General features: G+C 40.1%; 1 protein-coding gene across 1 annotated transcript; it reads left to right on the forward strand.

Moving 5' to 3' along the window:
• Positions 1-25,603, forward strand: fbxo10 (F-box protein 10). The gene is made up of 11 exons (XM_048197551.1): positions 1-566; positions 3,742-4,370; positions 6,682-7,497; positions 10,235-10,384; positions 16,552-16,688; positions 16,829-16,899; positions 17,048-17,200; positions 17,952-18,281; positions 22,322-22,632; positions 23,053-23,234; positions 24,942-25,603. Exons 2-11 carry the CDS (start codon positions 3,780-3,782, stop codon positions 25,117-25,119), a joined length of 2,919 nt encoding a protein of 972 aa, XP_048053508.1. The 5' UTR covers positions 1-566; positions 3,742-3,779; the 3' UTR covers positions 25,120-25,603.
• Positions 25,604-25,713: the final 110 nt, after the last annotated feature.

The raw sequence follows: 25,713 nt of genomic DNA on the forward strand, positions 1-25,713 counted from the left end.
AGAAAATTTCACTAATTAAGGTCAAGGTTTAGTTATTTGTGTTGAGTAGACGTGGTAGTGTAGATTACTAGTAAAATCGTCATTTTTACACAAATCATCTGAGAACCCCTTACAAGACTAACGTAGTTTGCTAATAAATAATGAAATAGAGGGTGGTAATGTCTTCAAGTCTGGTCACAAGACACACGAATTCCCACAACATAAGCGGTGCGTGATTTTGATCATCTGCTTTGCCAACAACATGATGCGCATGAGAGAGGGGAGTTGGGGGTCGAAAGCTAAATATCACGTGTATTGTTGTTGCACAGTAAAAGCCATGTTGCTTAACAACTGTGTCAGACAAGAGGGAAAAGTTGTCGTTGTCTTTCGTAAGAGAACATCCCCCGCCTTCTGAATGAATATACACGAGCCCTGTTTTCCACGCCTTTAAAAACAAGGAAAATACGCCAAGAAATACGAGATTTTCACCGGATGGGTGTTTGGTTTCTGCTCGCAACCAAAGAGGAAAACGGTCGTGATGAGCTATACGTCTGATAAAATGCTTGCTGGAAACAGTATTGTCAGAGGTAGGCTCGTTTGTTTTTTTTATTGCGCTGAATCAGATGGCAGCATCGTAACATGTTGTTGTCAGGCAGATACGAAGTTTCTGCAGAAACGATGGATGTGTTATTTTCCTTTGCCATATTTTCCTTTCCTTTGAACTTCAGTCGAATGCATTCATGGCTGTTTTCATTCGTGTGCTCTTATTGCGTCCAGTGTTGCTTTGTTATTCCATGCTGGTCTGGGTATTGTGATGCTGTACTGTCTCGTTCTTTGCCAAGAATAGATATGTTAGCATTGCATATACGTTTTGTTGCAAAAAGACAATATTTGAGGCACAGAATGCCTCAATATATTCTCAATACTGAACCCTTCTAATGTTTTTTTTTTTTTTTTTTTTTTTTTTTTGGTGAGGAATACAATGTTCTTTTCGTGTAATGGCAACAGGATTCGTGACACTGAATATAAGAAACAAAAATAATAGGCTATAAAGATAAATAGTAAAAGCAAATTTCCATTTTAAATCAAATTCTTTTGCATAAAATGAACTATTTTAAATGTTCTACCTGTAACCCTATAGTGAAAGAACCTTTCAGCATGTTATGCAGCCCTAAATAGGTTTTTATAAATCATGTTTGAGCCAGAAATATTTTATCAGATCTCATGAATTCAAAATTAGAGGAATGTGATCACATATCAATATGATATCAATAGCTATGCATGTGTACTCCCTAAAAGTTGACAGAATTAACCTTTAGCAGATACACTACCATTCAAAAGTTTGGGTCAGTAAGATTTCAAATACACTCCTGGGCAAAAAAATGGGCCAAGCCCAATATGGCTAAAAAACACTAAGCTTTTAGTTGTCTTAACCACAAGTTATTGGTCAGGAAATTAGCAACATGCACTACTTAAAAAGCCATTGCTGTCTCAGAAGAACATCAAAGACAGAATGAAGTTTTTGGCAGAATATAGGAAGTTGTGTGTGGAGTGATATATCACAATGAAACATGAGTTGCATGGTAATGCTCCATAGCGGTGTCTTCGAAAATCTGGTGAGAAATATAATAAAAAATGCATCTCTACCACAGTGAAGCATGGAGGAAGGGGTGTCATTGTGTGGGGAGCCTTTTTAGCTGCTGGTGAGCTACTTCACTGTGATAAGTCATTTACTGCTTTGGAGTACAGGAGAATTTTGCAGAATGGCTTGCTTCTCACAAATGAAAAGTTGTTATCTAAAGAGCAATGATCAGATGTTATTTTTCAACAAGACAATGCTCCTACTCAAATTGCAAAGACAACCAAGAAGTGGCTTGAGAACAAGTTCATCAGGCTCATGTTTTGTCCTGGTCAGAGTCCAGGGGCCTGTACCATGATGGTAGTTGAACAAACTCGGGGTAATATGATTAGTTTCAAGTTGACAAAACCAAACCACTCCAATCTGGCTTTGTTGGTACCATGATGCTGATCATCAACTTTCTTTGTCAACTCAGGCTTTGATCCTGAGTTTGTGGAGCTTGTGTACATGAATGAGTGACATCAGTGGCAAACAGCCAATCACATGCCTTGCAACAGAGAGAAACTCTGATTCACTTCTAGCGAGAGAGCCAGCGTAATTCAAAACTCTTGATGAAGGTTTAGAGATTGAAGAAAATTTAAAAGAATTTAAATGCATTTACACTAAAGAAAATACTTGTCCATGAAAGAGGACAAATAAAAGAAATTATCTTGCTCTATCAGTGCAAGTGAAACTTAAGTTAGTTTATATAGTTGGAAATATATAGCAATAGAGACTTAAACGTGTGAGGTAACGTAGTCATTTTTAAAGAGTTATCTATTGATTCTACAGCTTATTTATATTACATATGATCTGTATGTATTCATATTTATTTAAACTGAATGCTTAGTAATAACTGTTAAACTAAAATTGCTTGTGTGTAATGGATTAATAATAATAGATCATATAATAGTTATATAAATCATATATAAATCATAAAATAATTCTAATTATCATTAAAGCCAAACAATTTCATTGTTAAATATTTGTTTTTACTATATAATGACCTTTAACTTGGAGGAAGAGAAACTGGGGTGTGACTTTATTGCGTCAGATGTGTCAGTGTCACTTTGCTCACATCTGATTGGTCCAATTTCAGTTTGATATCTCTTATCCAGAACATAACCTGCCCCAGAGCAGGTTAGCCATGGAGCATAAGTTACTATGGTGATGAACACCGCTAAAAGCCAAGTCACTTTCATGGTACCTAAAACCCAGGACTGGCGCAAACTAATCTGAAACTTACCTGGCTAGGCAGCGAATCTGGCTTCATGGTACAGGCCCCAGGTTTGAACCCTATAGTGAATATTTTGTCTCACATTAAACTCAAACGAACTGAGAGACATTTTTCAACTACTCATGAACTGTTTGAAGCCATTAACATTGAGTGGAACAACACAGAGGCTTCTTCCTGTGAAAAGCTGTCTGCAGGTTTACCCACATGGCTTAAACATTTTAAGAAAACAAAGGGGAAGGCTATTCCATGCCAGGTTACTTTATCTACATTAATTGTGCAATTTCCTGACCAGTGATTTGTGATTAAAATGGATGACCATTAAAAGACCACTAAATATTTTGCCATTTTTGGCTTGGCCCTTTTTTTTGCCCAGCAGTGTACATGCTGTTCTTTTAAACTTTCTATTCATCAAAAAATCCTGAAAAAATGTACCGTGGTTTCCACCAAATTAAGCTGCACAACTGTTTCCAACATTAATAATATAAAAAGTTTCTTGAGCACTAAATCAGCATATAAAAAATGATTTCTGAAGGATCATGTGACACTGAAGACTGGAGTAATGACTGCTGAAAATTCAGCTTTGACATCACTGGAATAAATATTTAAAAAAATATGAAAATAGAAAATAGTTATTTTAAATTTTAATAAAATTTACTGTATTTTTTGATTAAATAAATTCAGCTTTGAGCATGATTAATCGTTGTGCAGCCCTAAATTCGAGTATCCCATATTGCAAGTAGTAAATTGTAATTCATGAGTAAAGCCTATTTTAAACGATAATACATCCTTCAGTACATCCTGCCCAGACTTTCTATTTTAACAGAAATATGTCAATACAAGAAAGAAAACTGTTATTACAATGATGTATATTTTATTGAGCAAATGCATTTGCCCTGTTTACACTAAGGTGATCTGCCGAGGTGAGGCGGCTTGGTACTGACAGATATGGAGGTGGGAAGTCTGCCTGTCGAGCTTTGGCGCCTCATCCTGGCGTACCTGCCTCTGCCAGATCTGGGTCGATGCTGTCTGGTGTGCAGAGCCTGGCGGGAACTCATTTTGAGCTTGGACAGCACACGTTGGCGTCAGCTCTGTCTAGGATGCCCTGAATGTCGCCACCCAAATTGGCCCCGTCGCCCCCATCTGCCTCCGGTTTCCTGGAGAGAGGCTCTCCGTCAACATGCTCTTGCCAGCCGAACCTGGACCCAGAATGGCTCGGACCTCCACTCGTCTGCCTGCCTCCATCTTTTCCGCCGGAGGAAAGACCGCAGGATTTGGCATGTTGGCACTGTGGCAGGGGGCGGCTATGAGACTCTCAGGGGGGCGCTGGCTGCGGCAGGGCCGTACGATAAGGTAGTGCTCCATGCGGGTGTCTATGAAGAACAGGTGGAGGTGTCCCTCAAGGTGCCTGTGGAGATTGTTGGAATGGGCAAGTTGGGGGATGTGTCGTTATTGGTGAGCTTTGATCAACAGTGCCCGACGGCAAGACTGTGCAATCTGGTGTTCATGCCAGCGTGGTTTTCACCTGTGGTTTATAAGGTGAGCCTTGATATTTCCACAAGCATACACAGCCACATCAAAAGCATGCAAATTGTAACATCTGTGCATATTCATCTATAAAAAGTGACAACAGTTAGTCATACATCCATAAATGCTGAACACATTCTAGACCTTATTAAGTGGGGCTTCATCTTGGTGCCCCTAAAAATCTGATTGTCAGCATCTATCTATCTATCTATCTATCTATCTATCTATCTATCTATCTATCTATCTATCTATCTATCTATCTATCTATCTGTCTAACATTTCTCATCCATCCAATATTTCCCATCCATCCATCATCCATCCATCCAATATTTCTCATTCATCCATCCATCCATCCATCCATCCATCCATCCATCCATCCATCCATCCATCCATCTAATATTTCTCATCCATCCATCTATCCATCCATCCATCATCTAATATTTCCCATCCATCATCCATCCATCATCTAATATTTCCCATCCATCCATTCATCCATCATCTAATATTTCCCATCCATCCATCCATCCATCATCTAATATTTCCCATCCATCATCCATCCATCATCTAATATTTCCCATCCATCCATCCATCATCTAATATTTCCCATCCATCCATCCATCATCTAATATTTCCCATCCATCATCCATCCATCATCTAATATTTCCCATCCATCCATCCATCCATCTAATATTTCTCATCCATCCATCTATCCATCCATTCATCATCTATGTAATTTCTCATTCATTCATGCATCCATCATCCTTCCATCCAATATTTCTCATCCATCCATCCATCTAATATCTCATCCATCCATCAATCCATCCAATATTTCTCATCCATCCATCCATCCAATATTTCTCATCCATCCATCATCCATCCATCCATCCATCCATCCATCCATCCATCCATCCAATATTTCTCATCCATCCATCCATCCATCCATCCATCCATCCATCCATCCATCCATCCATCCATCTAATATTTCTCTGTCTGTCTAATATTTTTCATCCATCCATCCATCCATCTAATATTTCTCTTCCATCCATCCATCTAATATTTCTGTCTGTCTGTCTAATATTTCTCATCCATCCATCCATCCATCCATCCATCTAATATTTCTCTGTCTGTCTAATATTTTTCATCCATCTATCCATCCACCCATCCATCCATCCATCCATCCATCCATCCATCCATCCATCCATCCATCCAATATTTCCCATCCATCCATCCATCATCTAATATTTCCCATCCATCATCTAATATTTCCCATCCATCCATCCATCCATCCATCCATCCATCTAATATTTCTCATCCATCCATCTATCCATCCATTCATCATCTATGTAATTTCTCATTCATTCATGCATCCATCATCCTTCCATCCAATATTTCTCATCCATCCATCCATTCATCCATCTAATATTTCTCATCCATCCATCAATCCATCCAATATTTCTCATCCATCCATCCAATATTTCTCATCCATCCATCATCCATCCATCCATCCATCCATCCAATATTTCTCATCCATCCATCCATCCATCCATCCATCCATCTATCTAATATTTCTCTGTCTGTCTAATATTTTTCATCCATCCATCCATCCAATATTTCTCTTCCATCCATCCATCTAATATTTCTGTCTGTCTGTCTAATATTTCTCATCCATCCATCCATCCATCCATCCATCTAATATTTCTCTGTCTGTCTAATATTTTTCATCCATCCATCCATCCATCCATCCATCCATCCATCCATCCATCCATCCAATATTTCTCATCCATCCATCGATCCATCTAATATTTCTCTGTCTGTCTAATATTTTTCATCCATCTATCCATCCATCCATCCACCCATCCATCCATCCATCCATCCATCCATCCAATATTTTTCATCCATCCATCGATCCATCCAATATTTCTCTGTCTGTCTAATATTTTTCATCCATCCATCCATCCATCCATCCATCCATCTAATATTTCTCTTCCATCCATCCATCTAATATTTCTGTCTGTCTGTCTAATATTTCTCATCCATCCATCCATCCATCCATCCATCCATCCATCCATATTTCTCATCCATCGATCCATCCAATATTTCTCTGTCTGTCTAATATTTTTCATCCATCCATCCATCCATCCATCCATCCATCTAATATTTCTGTCTGTCTGTCTAATATTTCTCATCCATCCATCCATCCATCCATCCATCCATCCATCCATCCATCGTGTCCCTGCCACTCTGTAAAAGGCTTTACACAGAAAAACACTGTCAGTTTTCGTATAGTGCTTTAATTACATCTTTTTTCTTGTTTCTTTCTTAGACGTCTTCTGGGCATGTCCAGTTGGACAACTGCAACTTTGAGGGCTGTCAGCTGCATATCCGGGGTCCAGGGACGTGTCAGGCTCGTTTCTGCTCTTTTGCCCAGGGCAGCTCTGCCCATTTTCTTGGAGTGGCCATCAGTTTAATGGACAGTTGTGAATTCTCAGGGGGCGATTCTGCCTCTGTCACTGTGGAAGGTGCTCCGGTCTCTGAACGCAACTGGGCCTTCAAACACCTGGTCGCCTTGGCCAAGACCTTTACCATGATGACTAGTAATGGGTCAGCTGAAATATCTAACCAGGGTGGAAAAGACAGTGTGGGTGCTGGTAGTCATGGAAACGCAACCTCTGAAGGAGTAAACACAATAAAGGACTGGAGTAAACAGGAAGTTGATTGGGAAACAAACTGGGCAAAACAGAAAGGTGGAGATAGTCTTCTTCCAGGTCAGGATGGTACAATGATTGAGGAGGATGGCATGGAAACATCAAGTGAGTCAAGTGAGGAAGATGATGAGCTAGATGGCGAGAAAAGCACAGGGTTAAAGCTTTCATATGACCAGCACGGACTAGCGCATCTCTCCAAAGCGGACATGCCCGATTCTTCTGCATTTCCTGCACTGTTGAGTCTGTCTGCAGAGCTGCAGAGGGATGCAGAGGCGCGGGAGTTGTCCGCATCGGTGCAAGGCTGCCTGCTTCGTCGCTGTCTGCTGCGGGATGGAAAAGGTGGTGTGCACCTGTGCAATCATGGTCAAGCTCGACTGGAGGCCAATGTGTTCAAGGGGCTCAACTATGCAGTGCGCTGCATCCAGAATGCCAAAGTGTGTAAAACATGTATCTTCATGCCCTTTTAAGTGTAATTTTATCGACATTAAAATTCTTTCTCCAAGTTTAATGTGCAAAGACGACTGTAAGTATGCCTTTAGTTGGCTGATTACCTGTAAAAGTATAAATACTGCAGTTCTGTGGCACGACAGGTTTTATGCTGGGTTAAGATGTAAGGGAAGGGTCAACAATGTAATTGTAGATATAATTACCGAAATTAAATACAGGCACAGTTACATACACAGGTATTTTTTCAAAATATAAGTACAATGTAAAAACATGTACATACAAAGTAGTTACTTAGGGGTTTAACGATACCCTCATGTCACTATTCGATACATATCATGATACTGAACTCACGATACAATATTATTGCGATACTCCAAGTCATATGGTAAATGGTTAACAAAAAATGTACTGTTGATTAAAGGGTTAGTTCACCCAAAAATGAAATTTCTGTCATTTATTACTCACCCTCATGCTGTTCCATACCCGTAAAACCTTTGTTAATCTTCGAAACACAAATGAAGATATTTTTGTTGAAATCCGATGGCTCTGTGAGGCCTGCATAAAGAGCAATGACACTTCCTCTCTCAACATCCATAAAGGTACTAATAACATATTTAAATCAGTTCATGTGAGTACAGTGGTTCAATATTAATATTATAAGGTGACGAGAATATTTTTGGTGCGCCAAAAAAAAAAAAAAAAACCCCGACTTATTTAGTGATGGTCGATTTCAAAACAATGCTTCAGGAAGCTTCGGAGCACGAATTAATCAGCGTATCGAATCTGCTGTTCAGAGCGCCAAAGTCACGTGATTTCAGCAGTTTGGCGGTTTGACACGCAATCCGAATCATGATTCGATACACTGATTCATTTGTGCTCCGAAGCTTCCTGAAGCAGCGTTTTGAAATTGGCCATCACTAAATAAGTCATTTTGTTTTTTTGGCGCACCAAAAATATTCTCGTCGCTTTATAATATTAATATTGAACCACTGTACTCACATGAACTGATTTAAACATGTTTTTAGTACATTAATGGATCTTGAGAGAGGAAGTGTCATTGCTGGCTATGGAGGCCTCACTGAGCCATCGGATTTCAACTAAAATATCTTAATTTCTGTTATGAAGATTAATGAAGGTCTTAAGGGTGTGGAACGGCATGAGGGTGAATAATAAATGACAGAATTTTCATTTTTGGGTGAACTAACCCTTTAAAATGCTAAATTTGATATTACACTGGGGGTTGAAATGAATGTGCTTGGACTTGGTGTTGGTGACCCAATGCACAGGATAATGGTGACACCAGAATAAAAATATTCATGACTTTGGCATTATCAAGACCCACAAATATTCCCCCATTGCATTATTATACATTATATTCAACATTATATATTGTAGTTTAATGTAGTACTGAGACTAAAACTTTTTAAACTTGAATTTTTTTCTCACACAGTAATTTTCATTTTGGGTGAACTGTACACAATACATATTGTCACTATCCATAATACCTATTGTTGCATTTTTGTATTGCGATATATTTTGACACAATATATTGTTAAACCCCTAGTAGTTTCATTGTATCAAATTATCAATTTAAATGTTAGTACATAGTAGATTAATACACTTAATATAAGTGGGATCAGAATGTGATTACTACTCTGGTCACATAAACAGGACTTCTCCAATCATTTCATCTTCTTAAACCCCACACCTGCAAGTTTATATGCATCTGCCTCTACATTCGGATGTACATCAATACAGAAGAAATGATCTTTTGACACTTCTGCACATCTCAAAATGAATATCCATTTTCATACTGTACATTATGATGTTTTGATGCCTTAATTCACTTGTAGTGTTAACGTTAAAATAATTATTGGCTTATTGGTGTTGGCCAGAGTTTTAATATCATTAGCTCACACTTGCCAGTTGTGCCTGGATTTGCATAATTTAAAGTATTACATTTTAGCTTATACAGTCTGGAATACACTACATGACTTTGCCCAGATTTTACGGAATTACAGTCTGGAAAAGTCAATGCTAGTTGCCAAAAGTCGGAGCCGGTCTGCAGATATTGGGTAGCTGGAGTTGACAGGTTTCACAGAAAATCTTGCAGTATATGATGGGCACAGACTGTGACAAGGTGCATGTCATTACAGTTGTGTAAGTTTGTTATGTTCGAAAAAAAAAACGTCTGGTAGTGTGTGTCCTTGGTTGTGTAGTGTATTCCAGCCTTATCCCATCCTGCACAGTTTGTACTACAAATATGAATGATTTCTCAATTTATGCAGGTTGTCGGGAAGCAGCAATCAGAATTACAATTTTTACTTGGCGATGTTAAAATGGCAAAAAAAAAGCAACTACTTAGAACACTCTAGCAAGCATAGTAATACTTAGGAACTACTCAAAACACCTTAGTAGTGGCATAGCACCTTCCTGACAACTATCCATAACACCCTAGTGTCATGTCAGAGCCTTCTGCACAGGCAAGCACTTGCTACATTTTCTAAAGAAATGTCTTTTTTCATTCCATTTCATGCTTGTGAGAAGCACAACAAGTACAACCAGCAGATTTAATAATATCTGCAGTCATAGAAAATATTTCATGACATTGCACTGTTTCTGATCATCTTCTCTCTTTTATCTTCTTTTCATGTTTTAGTTCTCTTTCATGAATCTCTCTCTCTCTCTCTCTCTCTTATACTTTCTCTCCTTTTTTCTGTTTAGATGGTGATGTTGCGTAATGAAGTGTGTGGGTGCAAGGCGTCTGGTGTGTTCCTGCGACTTTCTGCTCAAGGTCTCATTGCTGACAACAACATTCACTCCAATGGAGAAGCGGGACTAGACATCCGCAAAGGGGCTAATCCTATCATACTGGTACACATTTCTTTTAGTACACTTAAAAAATTTGCATTAGATTAGAGTTAGTTCAGATAATATATCTTGAATTTTATTTTCCTATCGCAACTATTTATTTATTTATTTATTTATTTATTTTTTTACCTTAATCATAATTCTAACCTAATTTAGTGAGGTTTATGCTTTAAACATTTAATATTTATGCTATTGGTATTATATAACTATTAATTTTTAATATTAATAGTTTATGCTTTAAAGGGTTAGTGACCCGAAAATGAAAATTCTGTCATTAATTACTCACCCTCATGTCGTTCTACACCCGTAAGACTTTTGTTCATCTTCAGAACACAAATTAAGATATTTTTGATGACATTCAATGGCTCAGTATGGCCTGCATTGCCAGCTAGATAAGTAACACTTTCAGATGCCCAGAAAGCTACTATAGACATATTTAAAATAGTTCATGTGAATACAGTGGTTCAACCTTAAAGGTGCTCTAAGTGATGTCATGCGTTTTTAGGCCAAAACATTTTTTGTCACATACAGCAAACATCTCCTCACTATCCGCTAGCTGCCTATCCCCTGAACACACTGTAAAAAAACGCGGTCTCTGTAGTCGCCATAAGCTCCGAAAACGGCAATAAAAACAAACTGGTGCAGCCTGGACCACTTAACATAATAAACATGCTCCAGCCAATAACCGAGAAGAATGATTTTAAATGCGCGTTCATGACTGTTTCAGGAAGCACGGAGGGGAGGGAGGGGGGGGGGGAGGAGGAGGAGGAGGAGGAGGAGGAGGAGGAGGAGGAGAGAGGAGGGAGGGTCTAGCTAGCCTCTGTTTTGTTTGACAACACTTCGAACGTCAACAGGAAGTTACTCCACCCAGGATCACTTAGAGCACCTTTAATGTTATAAAGCGACAAGAATACTTTTTGTGTGGCAAAAAAAACCCAAAAAAAAACTTTTCAACAATATCTAGTGATGATGGCCGATTTCAAAACACTGCTTCGAAGCTTTACGAATCTTTTGTTTCAAATCAGTGATTCGGATCGCGTATCAAACTGTTAAAGTTACGTGAACTATTAAAATTTCGAAACACTTATGACGTAACAAAGCCTCATTTACTGAAATCACGTGACTTTGGTGCTCCGAACCACTTATTCGAAACTAAAGATTCGTAAAGCTTTGAAGCAGTGTTTTGAAATCGGCCATCACTAGATATTGTTGAAAAGTTATTATTTTGTTTTTTGGCCCACAAAAAGTATTCTCGTCGCTTCTGGGCACTGAAAGTGTTAATAGTCTTGCTGGCAATGGAGGCCTCACTGAGCCATCGGATTTCATCAAAAATATCTTAATTTATGGAAGATGAACAAAGATCTTATGGGTGTAGAACAACATGAGTGTAAGTAATTAATGACAGAATTTTCATTTTTGGGTGAACTAACCCTTTAAAGGTGCAGTGTGTAAATTGTTACGGCATCTAGAGGTGAGGTTGCGAATTGCAATATAGAGAAGATATGGTGGCCAACACAGGACAAAGAGACAGAAAAGAGTAGCCAGTCAAGCAAACTCGCTCTGTAGAGCAGTTTGTCCGTTAAAGGTGCTACAGAGGATGTTTTGTTTTATACATTTTTGCAATATTACTTGAAACTGTCTTCACTAACTGATAAAAGACTATTTATTAGGTGCACTGAAAGGAATGATATTAATATACATCATCTGTGCACGAGGTAGGGCCTTAAAAACATCAGCCAATCGCGTAAACGATTGGCCCTCTGGCTTGTCAATCACTGCCATGACGTTCCTTTTGAGAGATGTGCGCGGCTGCGCGCTCCAGGAACTTTCCACACTCCACAGGCGCTGCATGCAATGTTTTTGTCAGGAGACAGGAATAACAACTGCAGATTATGAGTTACCTGTGGTGAGTCCGACATAATGGATCCACTAACACGACACAGCGAATGCCGGTGGTAAACACTCGTGTTCCAATACTTGTGCACAAGTTTTGGGAGGCGTTCCCTCGAAATGAGCTGTGAAGGAGGGGGGTTGTTCTTACGCATGCGCTCATTTCAAAAACTCAGTCTTTGGTTTCTCAGTCGACGAAAAGATCCTCTTTAGCACCTTTAAGGGTCTTTATTGAATATAAAAACGGTTCAACAGAAAGACTGTGCAACGCACAACAACGAAAATAAACAATCCACAAAGGGCTTCACTCCAGGTTCGGCATACGCTATCCACAAGGGCTTCTCTCCAAGTTTGGTTTACACCATCCACAAGGGCTTCACTCCACGAACCTCGGCTCGGCTCAGTCAACAGTTCCCCTCTCTCTCACACACTCCTGCTTCTCACGGCGTCTTATCCTGTCTCCGCGCCAATCACTGGAATGAGAAACAGGTGTTCGTGATTTGTATTCAACCCACTCACTTACCACGCGTCTCCCGCTATTCTCTCCGGTTGCAGACCTCGCTGAACCACGCCCCCCTCGCCACATACCCCACCGCCCGACTCAGGCCGGGGAGCTGTCCGGCCTGCGGCCCCCCCCCCCCCCCCCCATTTCTGGAGAGGAAATCGACCACAGCCATCCGAACACCCGGCCTGTGGACCACCTTGAACTTAAAAGGCTGTAAAGCCTGGGTGAAAGCCTGCTGGCACGGCTCTGTCCACTGGACCGTATCTGGAGCATCCTTTTTAGTTAGATCAGTCAACGAGCTGGTGAGGGCCGAATAATTAGGTACAAACCTTCTATAATATCCCGCCAGCCCGAGGAACTTTCTAACCTCCTTTTTGGTCTTGGGGCGCGGACAGGTCGCAATCGCTGCCGTCTTGTCAATTTGGGGACGCACCTGCCCATGCCCCAAGTGGAAGCCCAGATACCTTACTTCCACGTGCCCAATTGCACACTTCTTCGGGCTGGCCGTGAGCCCAGCCGCTCTCAGCGATCTCAGGACGGCTCTCACATGCTGCATATGCCGCTGCCAATCATTACTATAGATAATAATATCATCCAGATAGGCAGCCGCACATGCAGCATGGGGCCGGAGAATTTTATCCATGAGTCGCTGAAAGGTGGCCGGTGCCCCGAACAGCCCGAACGGAAGCGTAACAAATTGGTGTAATCCGAACGGCGTCGTGAAAGCTGTCTTTTCTTTGGATAAAGGCGACAAGGGGATCTGCCAGTACCCTTTCGTTAAGTCCAGTGTCGAATAAAATCGAGCCGCACCTAGCCGGTCAAGCAATTCGTCCACCCGCGGCATTGGATACGCGTCGAATTTCGACACTGCATTCACCCTGCGATAGTCCACGCAGAAACGAACCGAGCCGTCGGTCTTGGGAACCAAAACTATCGGGCTCGCCCAGTTACTGCTGGACTCTTCTATTACTCCCATTTTCAGCATTGCCTCTAATTCGTCCTGAACTACCTTTTTTTTGTGTTCAGGTAACCTATACGGCCGGCTTCGAACAACCACGCCCGGCTCCGTCTCAACATGTTGCTGAATGAGGTTGGTACGTCCCGGCAGGGGAGAGAACACGTCTGCAAATTCTGTTTGCAATTTGGATAAATCATTGAGCTGGGAGGGCGAGAGGTGATCTCCCCCCGGGACCAGAGCGAGAGATTGAGTTTTTATATTCGCCTCTGGTCCGAGATCATCCTCCCCGCTAATCACCGTCGCCAGCATCACTGATTCTGCCTCATTCCATTTTTTCAGGAGGTTGAGGTGATAGATTTGACGTGCCCCCCTCCTGTCGGACCGTACCACCTCGTAATCGAGCTCGCCCACTTGCCGTGTGACCTCAAAGGGTCCTTGCCACTTTGCAAGTAATTTCGAACTGGAAGTAGGGCGCAATACAAGCACTTTTTCTCCCGGTGCGAATTTACGTAAGTTAGACCGTCTGTTATACAGTTGGCTCTGTCTGTGCTGGGCCTGTAACAAATTCTCCATTGATAGCCGCCCCAAAGTGTGGAGTTTTGATCTCAAGTCCAGCACATACTGAATTTCACTTTTGGCCTGAGATGGTCCGTCCTCCCAAGTTTCCCTGAGGACATCCAGCACCCCACGGGGCTGGCGCCCGCCCAAAGAGAAGCTCGAAGGGGGAAAACCCCGTGGAGGCTTGCAGGACCTCTCGCACTGCGAATAACAGAGGTTCTAACCACTTATCCCAATTTTTGGCGTCCTCTTGAACTAACTTACGAATCATGGATTTAAGCGTGCGATTAAAATGTTCGACCAGCCCGTCCGTTTGTGGGTGAAAGACGCTGGTACGAACCGATTTAATGCCCAATAATTCGTACAGTTCGCGTAACGTGCGTGACATAAACGCCGTGCCTTGATCAGTGAGGATTTCTTTTGGAATCCCCACCCGGGAGATTAAGCGAAACAGTGCATCCGCAACACTCTTAGCAGAAATGTTGCGGAGAGCCACTGCTGGCCCCTGGGTGGGGCTCTGGGTCCGTAGGAAGGTGCCTGTCCCTCGGGGCGGTACACGAGGTGGGCCGGGCGGACGAGACCTAGGAAGAGGGACAGGTCTAGAGGGAGAGAGGGACAAAAGAGAGGGAGAGAGAGAGGCAGCTGGAAGGGGTTCGCCGCCCCCTTGGCACGCCACCAGGTGATCCTCCGCCAGTTGGATGGCTGAGTCCAGCGACGTGGGGCGGTGGCACTGGACCCACTCGGCCGTCTTTTTCGGGAGCCGAGTGATGAATTGCTCCAGCACCACGCGATCGACGACCAGGTCCACGTCGCTTCCCTCAGCCAGCAACCATTTGCGGCACGAGTCCCGGAGCTGCTGGGCCAACGTGAAGGGCCGGCCGGACTCACCCAGGTCGAGGGAGCGGAAGCGCTGTCGGTGCTGCTCTGGGGTCCGACCAACCCGCTGGACGATGGCCCGCCGTAGGTCTTCATAGACCAGGAGGTTCGGGACGGGGAGCCGCTGTGCCGCCACCTGTGCTTCTCCTGAGAGGAGCGGGACCAGCCTCATCGACCACTGGTCCCGCGGCCATTTACACGCCTCCGCGGATCTCTTGAAGAGGTCTAAGAAAACTTCTGGATCATCCAATGGGCCCATCTTATTTAAGGGCAGGTGGACAGGTACAGCGGGCTGTTCGGTGGGCTCCCGGGGAACCTCCCGGTCAATCCAGCTCCGGAACGCCTCGCGGTCCTCCTGCTGGGTCTGCAGAATGGCTTGGAAACACCGCTCCTGGTCGCCTCTTAACTCCAGCAGGGCCTGTTGTTGTTCGCGGTGCAGGACCGCGAGGGACGCGATGATGTCCGCAAATGTGGCAGAGGACGAAGATTGCATGGCGACGTGCTCCCGTCTTCCTTCCCGGGTTTCGGCACCAGTGTAGTAGACTTAAGTTCGTAGTGGGGGAAGGAAGAGGTCAGGGACGGCGAACAACTGCTGACTGAGTCTTTATTGAATATAAAAACGGTTCAACAGAAAGACTGTGCAACGCACAACAACGAAAATAAACAATCCACAAAGGGCTTCACTCCAGGTTCGGCATACGCTATCCACAAGGGCTTCTCTCCAAGTTTGGTTTACACCATCCACAAGGGCTTCACTCCACGAACCTCGGCTCGGCTCAGTCAACAGTTCCCCTCTCTCTCACACACTCCTGCTTCTCACGGCGTCTTATCCTGTCTCCGCGCCAATCACTGGAATGAGAAACAGGTGTTCGTGATTTGTATTCAACCCACTCACTTACCACGCGTCTCCCGCTATTCTCTCCGGTTGCAGACCTCGCTGAACCACGCCCCCCTCGCCACATGTAGAAACATGTCGACACAAAATGGCGACTTAACATGTAAAGGGACTCACCGTGTATGTACCTGTAGATAGAAATGACTCATTCTAAGGTAACAAAAACATAACGGTTCATTAGGTAAGATCTTTATACACCACTGAAATCATAGTTATGTATATTATATTGCATTTGTCAATAGATCCTCCTAAAATTTGCACATTGCACCTTTAAATAAATACATTTGTTTTAAGGGAATCTGTGTAAATGTAATGAAAAACAAGACAAAAAATATTCTGAATAAAAACATTTTGTGTAGTGTAATCAAATTAGAACCAGTGCAGTGGAAAGAAGTCTAGAAGATATATTGTAATTTCTACTATCTACCCATATAATTTTCTATGTATATACTGTTTTTTTCTTTTCCTTTCTCTTTTCCTGGCTGCAGTGTAATAGAATCCACAGTGGTTTGCGTTCCGGGATTGTTGTCTTGGGCAACGGGAGAGGTTCCATTCGCAGCAACCAGATCTACGGCAACAAGGAAGCTGGCGTGTATATTCTCTTTAATGGCAATCCTGTTGTCAGGTATGCAGTGCAGGCCAGGGGTCTTTGTGTTTTAATGCAAATCAAGTTGGATAACAAGAACCATTAGATATATCTGTTTGTTATCATGAAACTAATAAGACTAAAGATCTGATTTCTCTTTCTTTCTCTCTTCATGATAGTGGAAATCACATTTTCCAAGGTCTTGCAGCAGGCGTTGCTGTCAATGAGAACGGAAGAGGACTGATCACTGGTCCGTTTGACCGCAGTACCATTTTCCATTTAAATAGTTTATAGGTGCTTCAAGCACTGTAGACCTTGCTCTATTCAACTGTTTCCTCCTGCTCTTAAAACAGCTAAATCAATTCTAACTGCTGCTTTACTTCTCCTGTCTCTGATAGATAATGTTATTAGGCAGAATCAGTGGGGTGGCGCTGATATCCGTCGAGGAGGTGACCCAGTCCTGCGCAATAACTTCATCTGTTACGGCTACTCGGACGGAGTGGTGGTGGGAGAGAGAGGGAGGGGTGTCATTGAAGGCAACCACATATACGGTGTGAATATTTCATCTTTTTGCATTCAAGGCATTTGGCAGATGTTATCCAGGTTTTTTCATTCTGTTGCAAATATGTTTGTGATAGAAATTAATTATGTGTGTAATTGAGATTAATATCTTGGTAGTTTCTGCAATTGGGAAAGTCACTGTGGCTCTTTTTTCCTATCATAAATGACTCTCATCTAAGAGCACACAGACGAATAAACATTGTCGTGTTATCTTGCGTTCATACCAATACCAAATTATTCTGATGACAAGCTTTGACTCAGGCTTTTCAGAATGACCAATCCAACATTTGAGATGCTGTCCAATGAAATTGGTCTGCTGGTTATTCCAGTTATCCAATCACATCCTTTGCTGAGGCAAAGTCATGTGAGGTTTTTTTTGCTGCACACTGAGGGATTTATTCTGTAAATGTGTTTCCATTGTAGTTTATCTGCATGTCAATTTATCCGCCTCAATTGAGCAAATATGTTTTTTATGCGCATTTTGAAGTTAAGCGCATCTTGCCATTTCCATCAAGCATTTTTTTTGATGTGATATCCCAAAATGCGGCTAAAAATAGGTGGATGGAAACATCGCTATTGCGATATTAAAGTCAGAAAAGAAAAAAAATCAGTTTGACATTATTACATTATTATTTACATTATAACAATAGAATTATTGTGATATTGTTTGATTCTTTCATTCTATTTATTGTGAAAAATGTTATAACACTAATGTAAACTGATATCCCTGGTGTTTTGTAGGCAACAGAGGCTGTGGGGTATGGGTTATGTCATCTAGTCTACCTCAGCTCATTGGAAACCATATTACCCATAACCGCATGTATGGGCTGGCTGTTTTCTGCCGGAAGGACACAGAGTCTGCAGTGAGCCGAGAGGGCTATCGCTCTTTACAGGACAGAGAGAGAGGAGTCGGGGTTGGAGACAGGGACAGAGGAGGGCCGGAGAACTTTAATGAGGAAGGAGAACTGATGGCATGGGAAAGTGATATCGATAGCGAGGATGAGCGCTTTTCCACTCGACGGCCAATCACAGTTGCCCTAGTGGAAAACAACTGCATTAGCCACAACGGAGGTTAGTTGCTGTTAAATATGATGTCTCTTTTACTTCATCTGGGATATTCAAATTACACAGCTACTTTTAAATGTTGTGTTTTAATTTTGCTGCTAATTTGAACACATGCAGTTTGAATATGGTCACTATTAACCAAAAAAAACCATGGTCACGATTTAAAAGAATTAAATTGAGGGAATGAATAAAAAATTAAAACTTGGCCACAAATTAATAAATTGTAAGAAAGAATTATTAATTTGTGGCCTCATTATTATTATTATTATTATTATTATTATTATTATTTTTTTTTTTTTTTTTTTTGGGCATGTCACCGTTGTTTAATAATACAAATCTCATTTCTGGAAATGCTGGGACATTTTGTAAAATGCAATAAAATCAAGATTCTGTGATTTGTTAATTCTCTTTAACCTCTATTTAACTGACAAAAGAACAAAGAAAAGATTTCCAATGTGTTCACTGAACAACTGAACAAAATATAAACAAATATAAATTTTTGATGGCTGCAACACATTCCAAGAAAGTTGGGACAGAGCCATCCCTGACTGCAACATAGTGACGGCACAGACCCGGCCCACATCTGGTCCGTGTATAAACCACATGTTCCAGATGTGGGCCGGATCTGGGCCAGACTACGTTGCTGTCTGGGGTGTTTACCTCTGTGTCACATCACCTTTCCTTTTAATTACAATTTTTAATCATTTAGAAATTGAGGATACTAATTGTTGCAGTTTTGCAAGTGGAATTTTTACCCAATCTCGCCTGATACAAGACATCTGCACAACAGTCTGTGGGCATCGTTGTCTGATTCTCCTTTTCATGATGGGCCATACATTTTCAGTAAGAGTCAGATCTGGACTGTAGGCAGGCAGTCTGGCACATCCACTCTACGGTGTAAGAGTGTCTAGAAACCACTCTGATGTATCAATGCAGAATGAGGCCTGGCTTTGTCTTGCTACCCAGGAAAGATGTCATCTTGATGGCAGTTTATGTCTATGTACAATTCAAATATATGCCTCCATATCAATGGTACCTTCACACAAATGCAAGTCACCCATGCCGTTTGCAGCGATGCACCTCCATACGATGGCAGATTTTTTTTTTGCTACTGTCACTACTGAAAGTCTGTATGGTCCTTTTTGTCTTTGGGACTGAGAACTCAATGTTCATTTTTTCCAAAAATAAGCTGAAACATTGACTCATCTGACCACAGCTCACCTTCTACTGTCTTTAGACCATCTGAGATGAGCTTGGGCCCAGAGAACTCACCGGCATCTCTGCATAGTTTTCTCCTTGAGTAACAGAGATTTGAGTTGCATTTCTTGATGCAGCAGCAGACTGTTATGTGACAACTGTTTTCCAATGTCCATGTGGCTATATCATAGCATAACGGTTTCTAATGCAGTGCCATCTGAGGGCTCAAAGGTCATGCACATTCAACTGAGGTTTCCTACCTTGCCCTATATACAGACCGAGATATCTATCTCTTGATTCCCTGAATCTTTTTTAAATATTATGTATGGTAGATGGTGAAAGACGTAAATTCTTTGCAGTCTTGCATTGAGAAATGTGATTTTTGAATTGTTTGACAATTCTCTCATGACATTTGGCACAAAGTGGTGAGCCATGACCCAACTTTTCTTGCAAAGACAGAGAAGCTCTTTTACACCCAAACATGATACCCTCACCTATTACCAATTCACCTGCTAATTGTGGACTGTTTAAAAACAGATTAACTTGGATATTATATAATCTTTTCACTTTTATTTTGCTTCAATTTTTTTTTGGAGTGTTACAATCAAAATTAAAATTTGTTTATATTCACAAAATACAATTATGTTGGTCAGTGAAAACATTGGAAATCTTTTATTTGTACTTTTGTCAGTAAAAAAAAAAGAAGGTTCAAGAGAATTAACAAATCACAGATTGTGGTTTTTATTGTGTTTTACAAATTGTCCCAACTTTTCTGGAAATGGGGTTTGTATGTTAAATGTTAATTAATGTTAATTTTCTTTTGAGAGAAAAAAAATATTTCAGGGCTGATAAATTTATTAAATATGTTTTACACAATTGTTAACCATTTCTGATGATGATAGTTCATTCTGCTTTCTGAAGTCTAGTTGAAAATCGTAAAATGAATCACATTTATTTTATTCTTTCGACTTAAGTTTCTACAGAGTTTCTCCTTGCCACTTTCACCTTTCAGGACCACATTTGTGAGGCAATATTCTCTGTAAAGCTGCTTTGGAATGATATTTATTGTGGAAAGAGTTATTCAAATATATTTAAATTTGAAAATGTTTCTTTAGGTACTTTTATACATAACTAATAGTGAAAAGAAAATGTTGTTAACTGAAGTCAGCATGAAAATATGTTGTTTTTACAATTTCATACTAAATAATCATGCTTTATTGTCTTTTTATATGAAAATATATAGTTGCCTACTTGCCTTTATATTTTAGTAATGGGGTCCTGCATAAGGGGATCAGGTCAAGTCAATTTATTTGTAGCGTTTTTTATAATAAACATTGTTTCAAAGCAGCTTTACAGAGTATCATGATGTTAATGTTTATAATATGTTAATATCTTCATGACATATAGTCACATTTAGCAGATTACAACTAGACAATAATATAGTTACAATTTGCTATAGTATACACGCAATCAAGCAATTGAGATAAGCTATATAATATTTATTGCCCTATGTGAGTGTACTGTATGCAGATAAATTTGAACATACTTATATATCCAACTTCATACAGTACAGTCCAAAAGTTTAGAACCACTAAGATTTTTAATGTTTTTAAAAGAAGTTTCGTCTGCTCACCAAGGCTACATTTATTTAATTAAAAATACAGTAAAAAACAGTAATATTGTGAAATATTATTACAATTTAAAATAACTGTTTTCTATTTGAATATATTTCACAAAGTAATTTATTCCTGTGATGGCAAAGCTGAATTTTCAGCATCATTACTCCAGTCTTCAGTGTCACATGATCCTTCAGAAATCATTCTAATATGCTGATCTGCTGCTCAAGAAACATTTAATGTGTACAATTGTACAAAATATTTGTGTACAATATTTTTTTTCAGGATTATTTGATGAATAGAAAGTTCAAAAGAACAGTGTTTATCTGAAATCTAATCTTTTTTAACATTATAAATGTCTTTACTGCCACTTTTGATTGATTTAATGCATCCTTGCTGAATAAAAGTATTCATTTCTTTAATTTCTTTTCAAAAAAATTAAAATAAAAATTCTTACTGACCCCAAACTTTTGAACGGTAGTGTATAATGCTACAGAAGCTTTGTATTTCAGATAAATGCTGTTCTTTTGAACTTTCTATTCATCAAGGAATCCTGAAAAAAAAAAGTACACAACTGTTTTCAACATTGAAAATAATCATAAATGTTTATTGAGCAGCAAATCAGCATATTAGAATGATTTCTGAAGGATCATGTGACACTGAAGGCTGGAGTAACGATGCTGAAAATTCAGCTTTGCATCACAGGAATAAATTACTTTGTCAAATATATTTAAATATTACACAGTTATTTTAAATTGTAATAATATTTCACAATATTACTGTTTTTTACTGTATTTTTAATTAAATAAATGTAGCCTTGGTGAGCAGACGAAACTTCTTTTAAAAACATTAAAAATCTTAGTGGTTCTAAACTTTTGGACTGTACTGTATAAAGATCTGGGCAATAATGTAGTTACATTTTGCAATGTAATAAAAAGATCAGGAAATGAGATTTGCTAGTATATATCACTTTACACGAGTGTACCATATGCATAAATTATAATATATATCCAACTTTATATTGTGCTGTGGGATTATACAGTTTACAAATTTGAAACAATATAAACAACCACACATCTGAGATGTACTATATAGAATGTAATATATCATCAGATCTGGCTGCCCTTTTGCTATCAAAAAGCTCTAAAACCCCTAGTCAGCTTCACCTGAGTATCCCTGTCATGCATGTTCAGATTACATTGACATCTCACCCACTTCTCTTTGTCTCTCCAGCTGTCGGAGTGTATGTGAAGAGCAGTGAGCCTTTGAATGTGGTGGCCAACATGGTGAACAATAACAGAGGAGCTGGCATGTCTATCATTCAGAGCGCTCAGCTGACACGCTTAGTTGGAAACTGTGTCCTCTGTAATGGCTGGACAGGAGTGGCCGTGGACAGAGAGAGTCGAGTAGAGCTGCGCGGCAATGGGGTTTACGGCAATGGCTGTCACGGTGTCTGCTTCCGAGGCGATGGGCTTATTGTGGAAAATGATGTGGTCGGAAATAATTCTGTTGGAATACGAGTGATGGACAATGCAGATGTTAAAGTGAGTGTGCTTCAATCTCTCTGTCACATGGTTGAGAAAGTCTTCACAGGCAGTATACAGAGGTAGATGGTGTTTGCATCACAACCTGTCTACTAATAATAGAGAACAACAGATGTTGTTTTTTAATGGCCAGTATTTATACTGATTATTTTTGTATAAGAATCCACAAAATAAACTATTTTGCGAATTTTTAATAGTTGTATTTCTATTTTTTGACAATGATAATAAAATTTAAATAATTATTAGACTATAAAAAATGGATAGAATATTTATATGGTTATCACTAAAGCCTGCATTCATACAAAAGCATTGGCTGTGTAGCAAATCCGTAGATTTCAGACACTGTCCATGTACTGTTTGATCTGCAGTCCTGAAAAGGTTCCTGCTATCAGATGCTGACATTTGATGTCTGTTCTGCAGGTGTTGCGGAATCGCGTTCAGGCATTGCGAGGTTATGGGATTTCCGTGAAGGAGCGGGTCCGAGGTGTTGTTCAGGAAAACCTGGTTTATCAGGGCCACCCTACGAGTACTAAAACCCCCATACGGACAAACACACAGAACATGGAGTGTGTTGTACTTAACAACTCTCTGCTCAGACCCAGGTTAGACACACTTACACGTCTCAGATACAAAACTCTGTATATGTAAATAGTAATAATTTGTTGTTTAAATATAAACATTTAAATGGTGGCTGTAATAACTTGTTTTCATGACAGATTTATTCAAACAAACATTAAGTATTTGAAGACAAAGATAACAGGTTAAAGGTGCCGTAGAACGTATTTTTAAAAAATGTAATATAAGTCTAAGGTGTCCCCTGAATGTGTCTGTGAAGTTTCAGCTCAAAATACCCCATAGATTTTTTTTAATTCATTTTTTTAATTGCCTATTTTGGGGCATTATTAAATATGCGCCGATTCAGGCTGCACGGCCCCTTTAAATCTCCTGCTCCCCGCCCCCGGAGCTCGCGCTTGCCTTAACCAGCATTTCACACAGCTAATATAACCCTCAAAATGGATCTTTACAAAGTGTTCGTCATGCAGCATGTCTAATCGCGTAAGTATGGTATTTATTTGGATGTTTACATTTGATTCTGAATGAGTTTGATGGTGCTCCGTGGCTAAAGCTAACATTACACACTGTTGGAGAGATTTATAAAGAATGAAGTTGTGTTTATGAATTATACAGACTGTGTATAATAAAGTGTTTAAAAAATGAAAATAACGACAGTCTTGTCTCCGTGAACATAGTAATAAACAATGGTAACTTTAACCACATTTAACAGTACATTAGCAACATGCTAACGAAACATTTAGAAAGGCAATTTACAAATATCACTAAAAATATCATGATATCATGGATCATGTCAGTTATTATTGCTCCATCTGCCATTTTTTGCTATTGTTTTTGCTTGCTTACCTAGTCTGATGATTCAGCTGTGCACAGATCCAGACGTTTTGCCCTTGTCTAATGGCTTGAACATGAGCTGGCATATGCAAATATTGAGGGCGTACATATTAATGATCCCAACTGTTACGTAACAGTCGGTGTTATGTTGAGATTCGCCTGTTCTTCGGAGGTCTTTTAAACAAATGAGATTTATATAAGAAGGAGAAAACAATGGTGTTTGAGACTCACTGTATGTCATTTCCATGTACTGAACTCTTGTTATTCAACTATGCCGAGGTAAATTAAATTTTTAATTCTAGGGCACCTTTAAGTAAAAATATAAGAAGTATGTAATGTTGTAGTGCATATATTGAACAAAATGCTCCTCTCTAGCTGACAAATGAGCTATGGACATTCAATGGATTTCCTGAGGTAAATGTAACATTGTATACAAGCTCTTCTATTGACATCTTAACAAGAGCTGTAACTAATAGTAAAGAGGAAGAGATGATTGGTTCAACTGAGGTGGCTACAGTGATATCTGTCACACATTAAAAGAGTTAAAATGACATTTGTTGAATTTTATTATAAAATTGAGAGAATTTGAAAGCTTAGACTAATTAGTGGACGGTAGGTGTGCTACAAGTAATGTTTAGTGAAGTTTTGTTCACGCATCAACTGAAAATAGCATAGACTAAAATATCTTGGTTCATCAAAATGATCAACCTAGTCCTATAGTGTTTAGCCCTACACATTTACCTGTTGTATCTTGTACTGTCGAGAAGCGCTGATTAAATGTAACCATTTCAGTCAATGATTTTGGCCCTTTGTCTCAGCCAAAGCTGTTTGCTGAAAATTCTATGCATCACTAATAATATGTGGTATAATATTTTTGACCTATACTACTCTTTCTGTCGTAGGTCACAAGCACTTTGGGCCCTGGAAAATCCACCTCCTCGTCCCCACAATAGTAACCCCTCTAGTGTCACCCCTGCCACACTCCCTGCTCACCTTGCCATCACCATGACGAACAGAATTACTGCCTCTGTAGAAAGCGGTTGCCATAACAACGGCAGCATCTTTTGCTCGATTTTATGAGGTATATAATTCCTGGCTTTAAAGGGTTAGTTCACCCAAAAATGAAAATTCTGTCATTAATTACACACCTGTAAGACCGTAGTTCATCTTCGGAACACAAATTAAGATATTTTTGATGAAATCTGCGTGGTATATGGACTGCAGTGGTTCAACCTTAATGTTATGAAGTGACAAGAATACTTTTTGTGCGCAAAAAACAAACAAAAATAACGACTTTATTCAACAATATCTTCTCTTGTGTCATTCTTATACATTGTTTACGTCCAAGTCAGAACGCCGACTCGTGATTGGCTGGCTCCTGCGTCAGCATCACACGCATGCGTCGTGCTGCTCACGTATGCAGCTTTGGCCAACACTGAGCTGGCATTCGGACATAAACACAGAAGCCTTCACTGTGCTTACTGCGTCACCTGCGTAAGGATAATGACAGGAAAGAGAAGAGATTGTTAAATAAAGTCGTTGTTTTTGTGCACAAAAAGTATTCTCGTCGCTTCATTAAAATTAAGGTTGAACCACTGTAGTCACGTCGACTGTTTTCACAATGTCTTTAATACCTTTCTGGACCTTGAAAGTGTTGATTATATTGCTGTCTAT

This window comes from Megalobrama amblycephala, linkage group LG7, assembly GCF_018812025.1.
Source record: "Megalobrama amblycephala isolate DHTTF-2021 linkage group LG7, ASM1881202v1, whole genome shotgun sequence".
NCBI lineage: Eukaryota > Metazoa > Chordata > Actinopteri > Cypriniformes > Xenocyprididae > Megalobrama > Megalobrama amblycephala.

Excerpts from the sequence above, each read along its gene's own strand:
- fbxo10 (XM_048197551.1), top strand. The coding sequence starts at position 3,780 with ATGGAGGTGGGAAGTCTGCCTGTCGAGCTTTGGCGCCTCATCCTGGCG. Across the intron at positions 17,201-17,951 it reads TGAAGGCAACCACATATACG|GCAACAGAGGCTGTGGGGTA; the intron begins GTGTGAATATTT and ends GGTGTTTTGTAG. Across the intron at positions 18,282-22,321 it reads CTGCATTAGCCACAACGGAG|CTGTCGGAGTGTATGTGAAG; the intron begins GTTAGTTGCTGT and ends TTGTCTCTCCAG.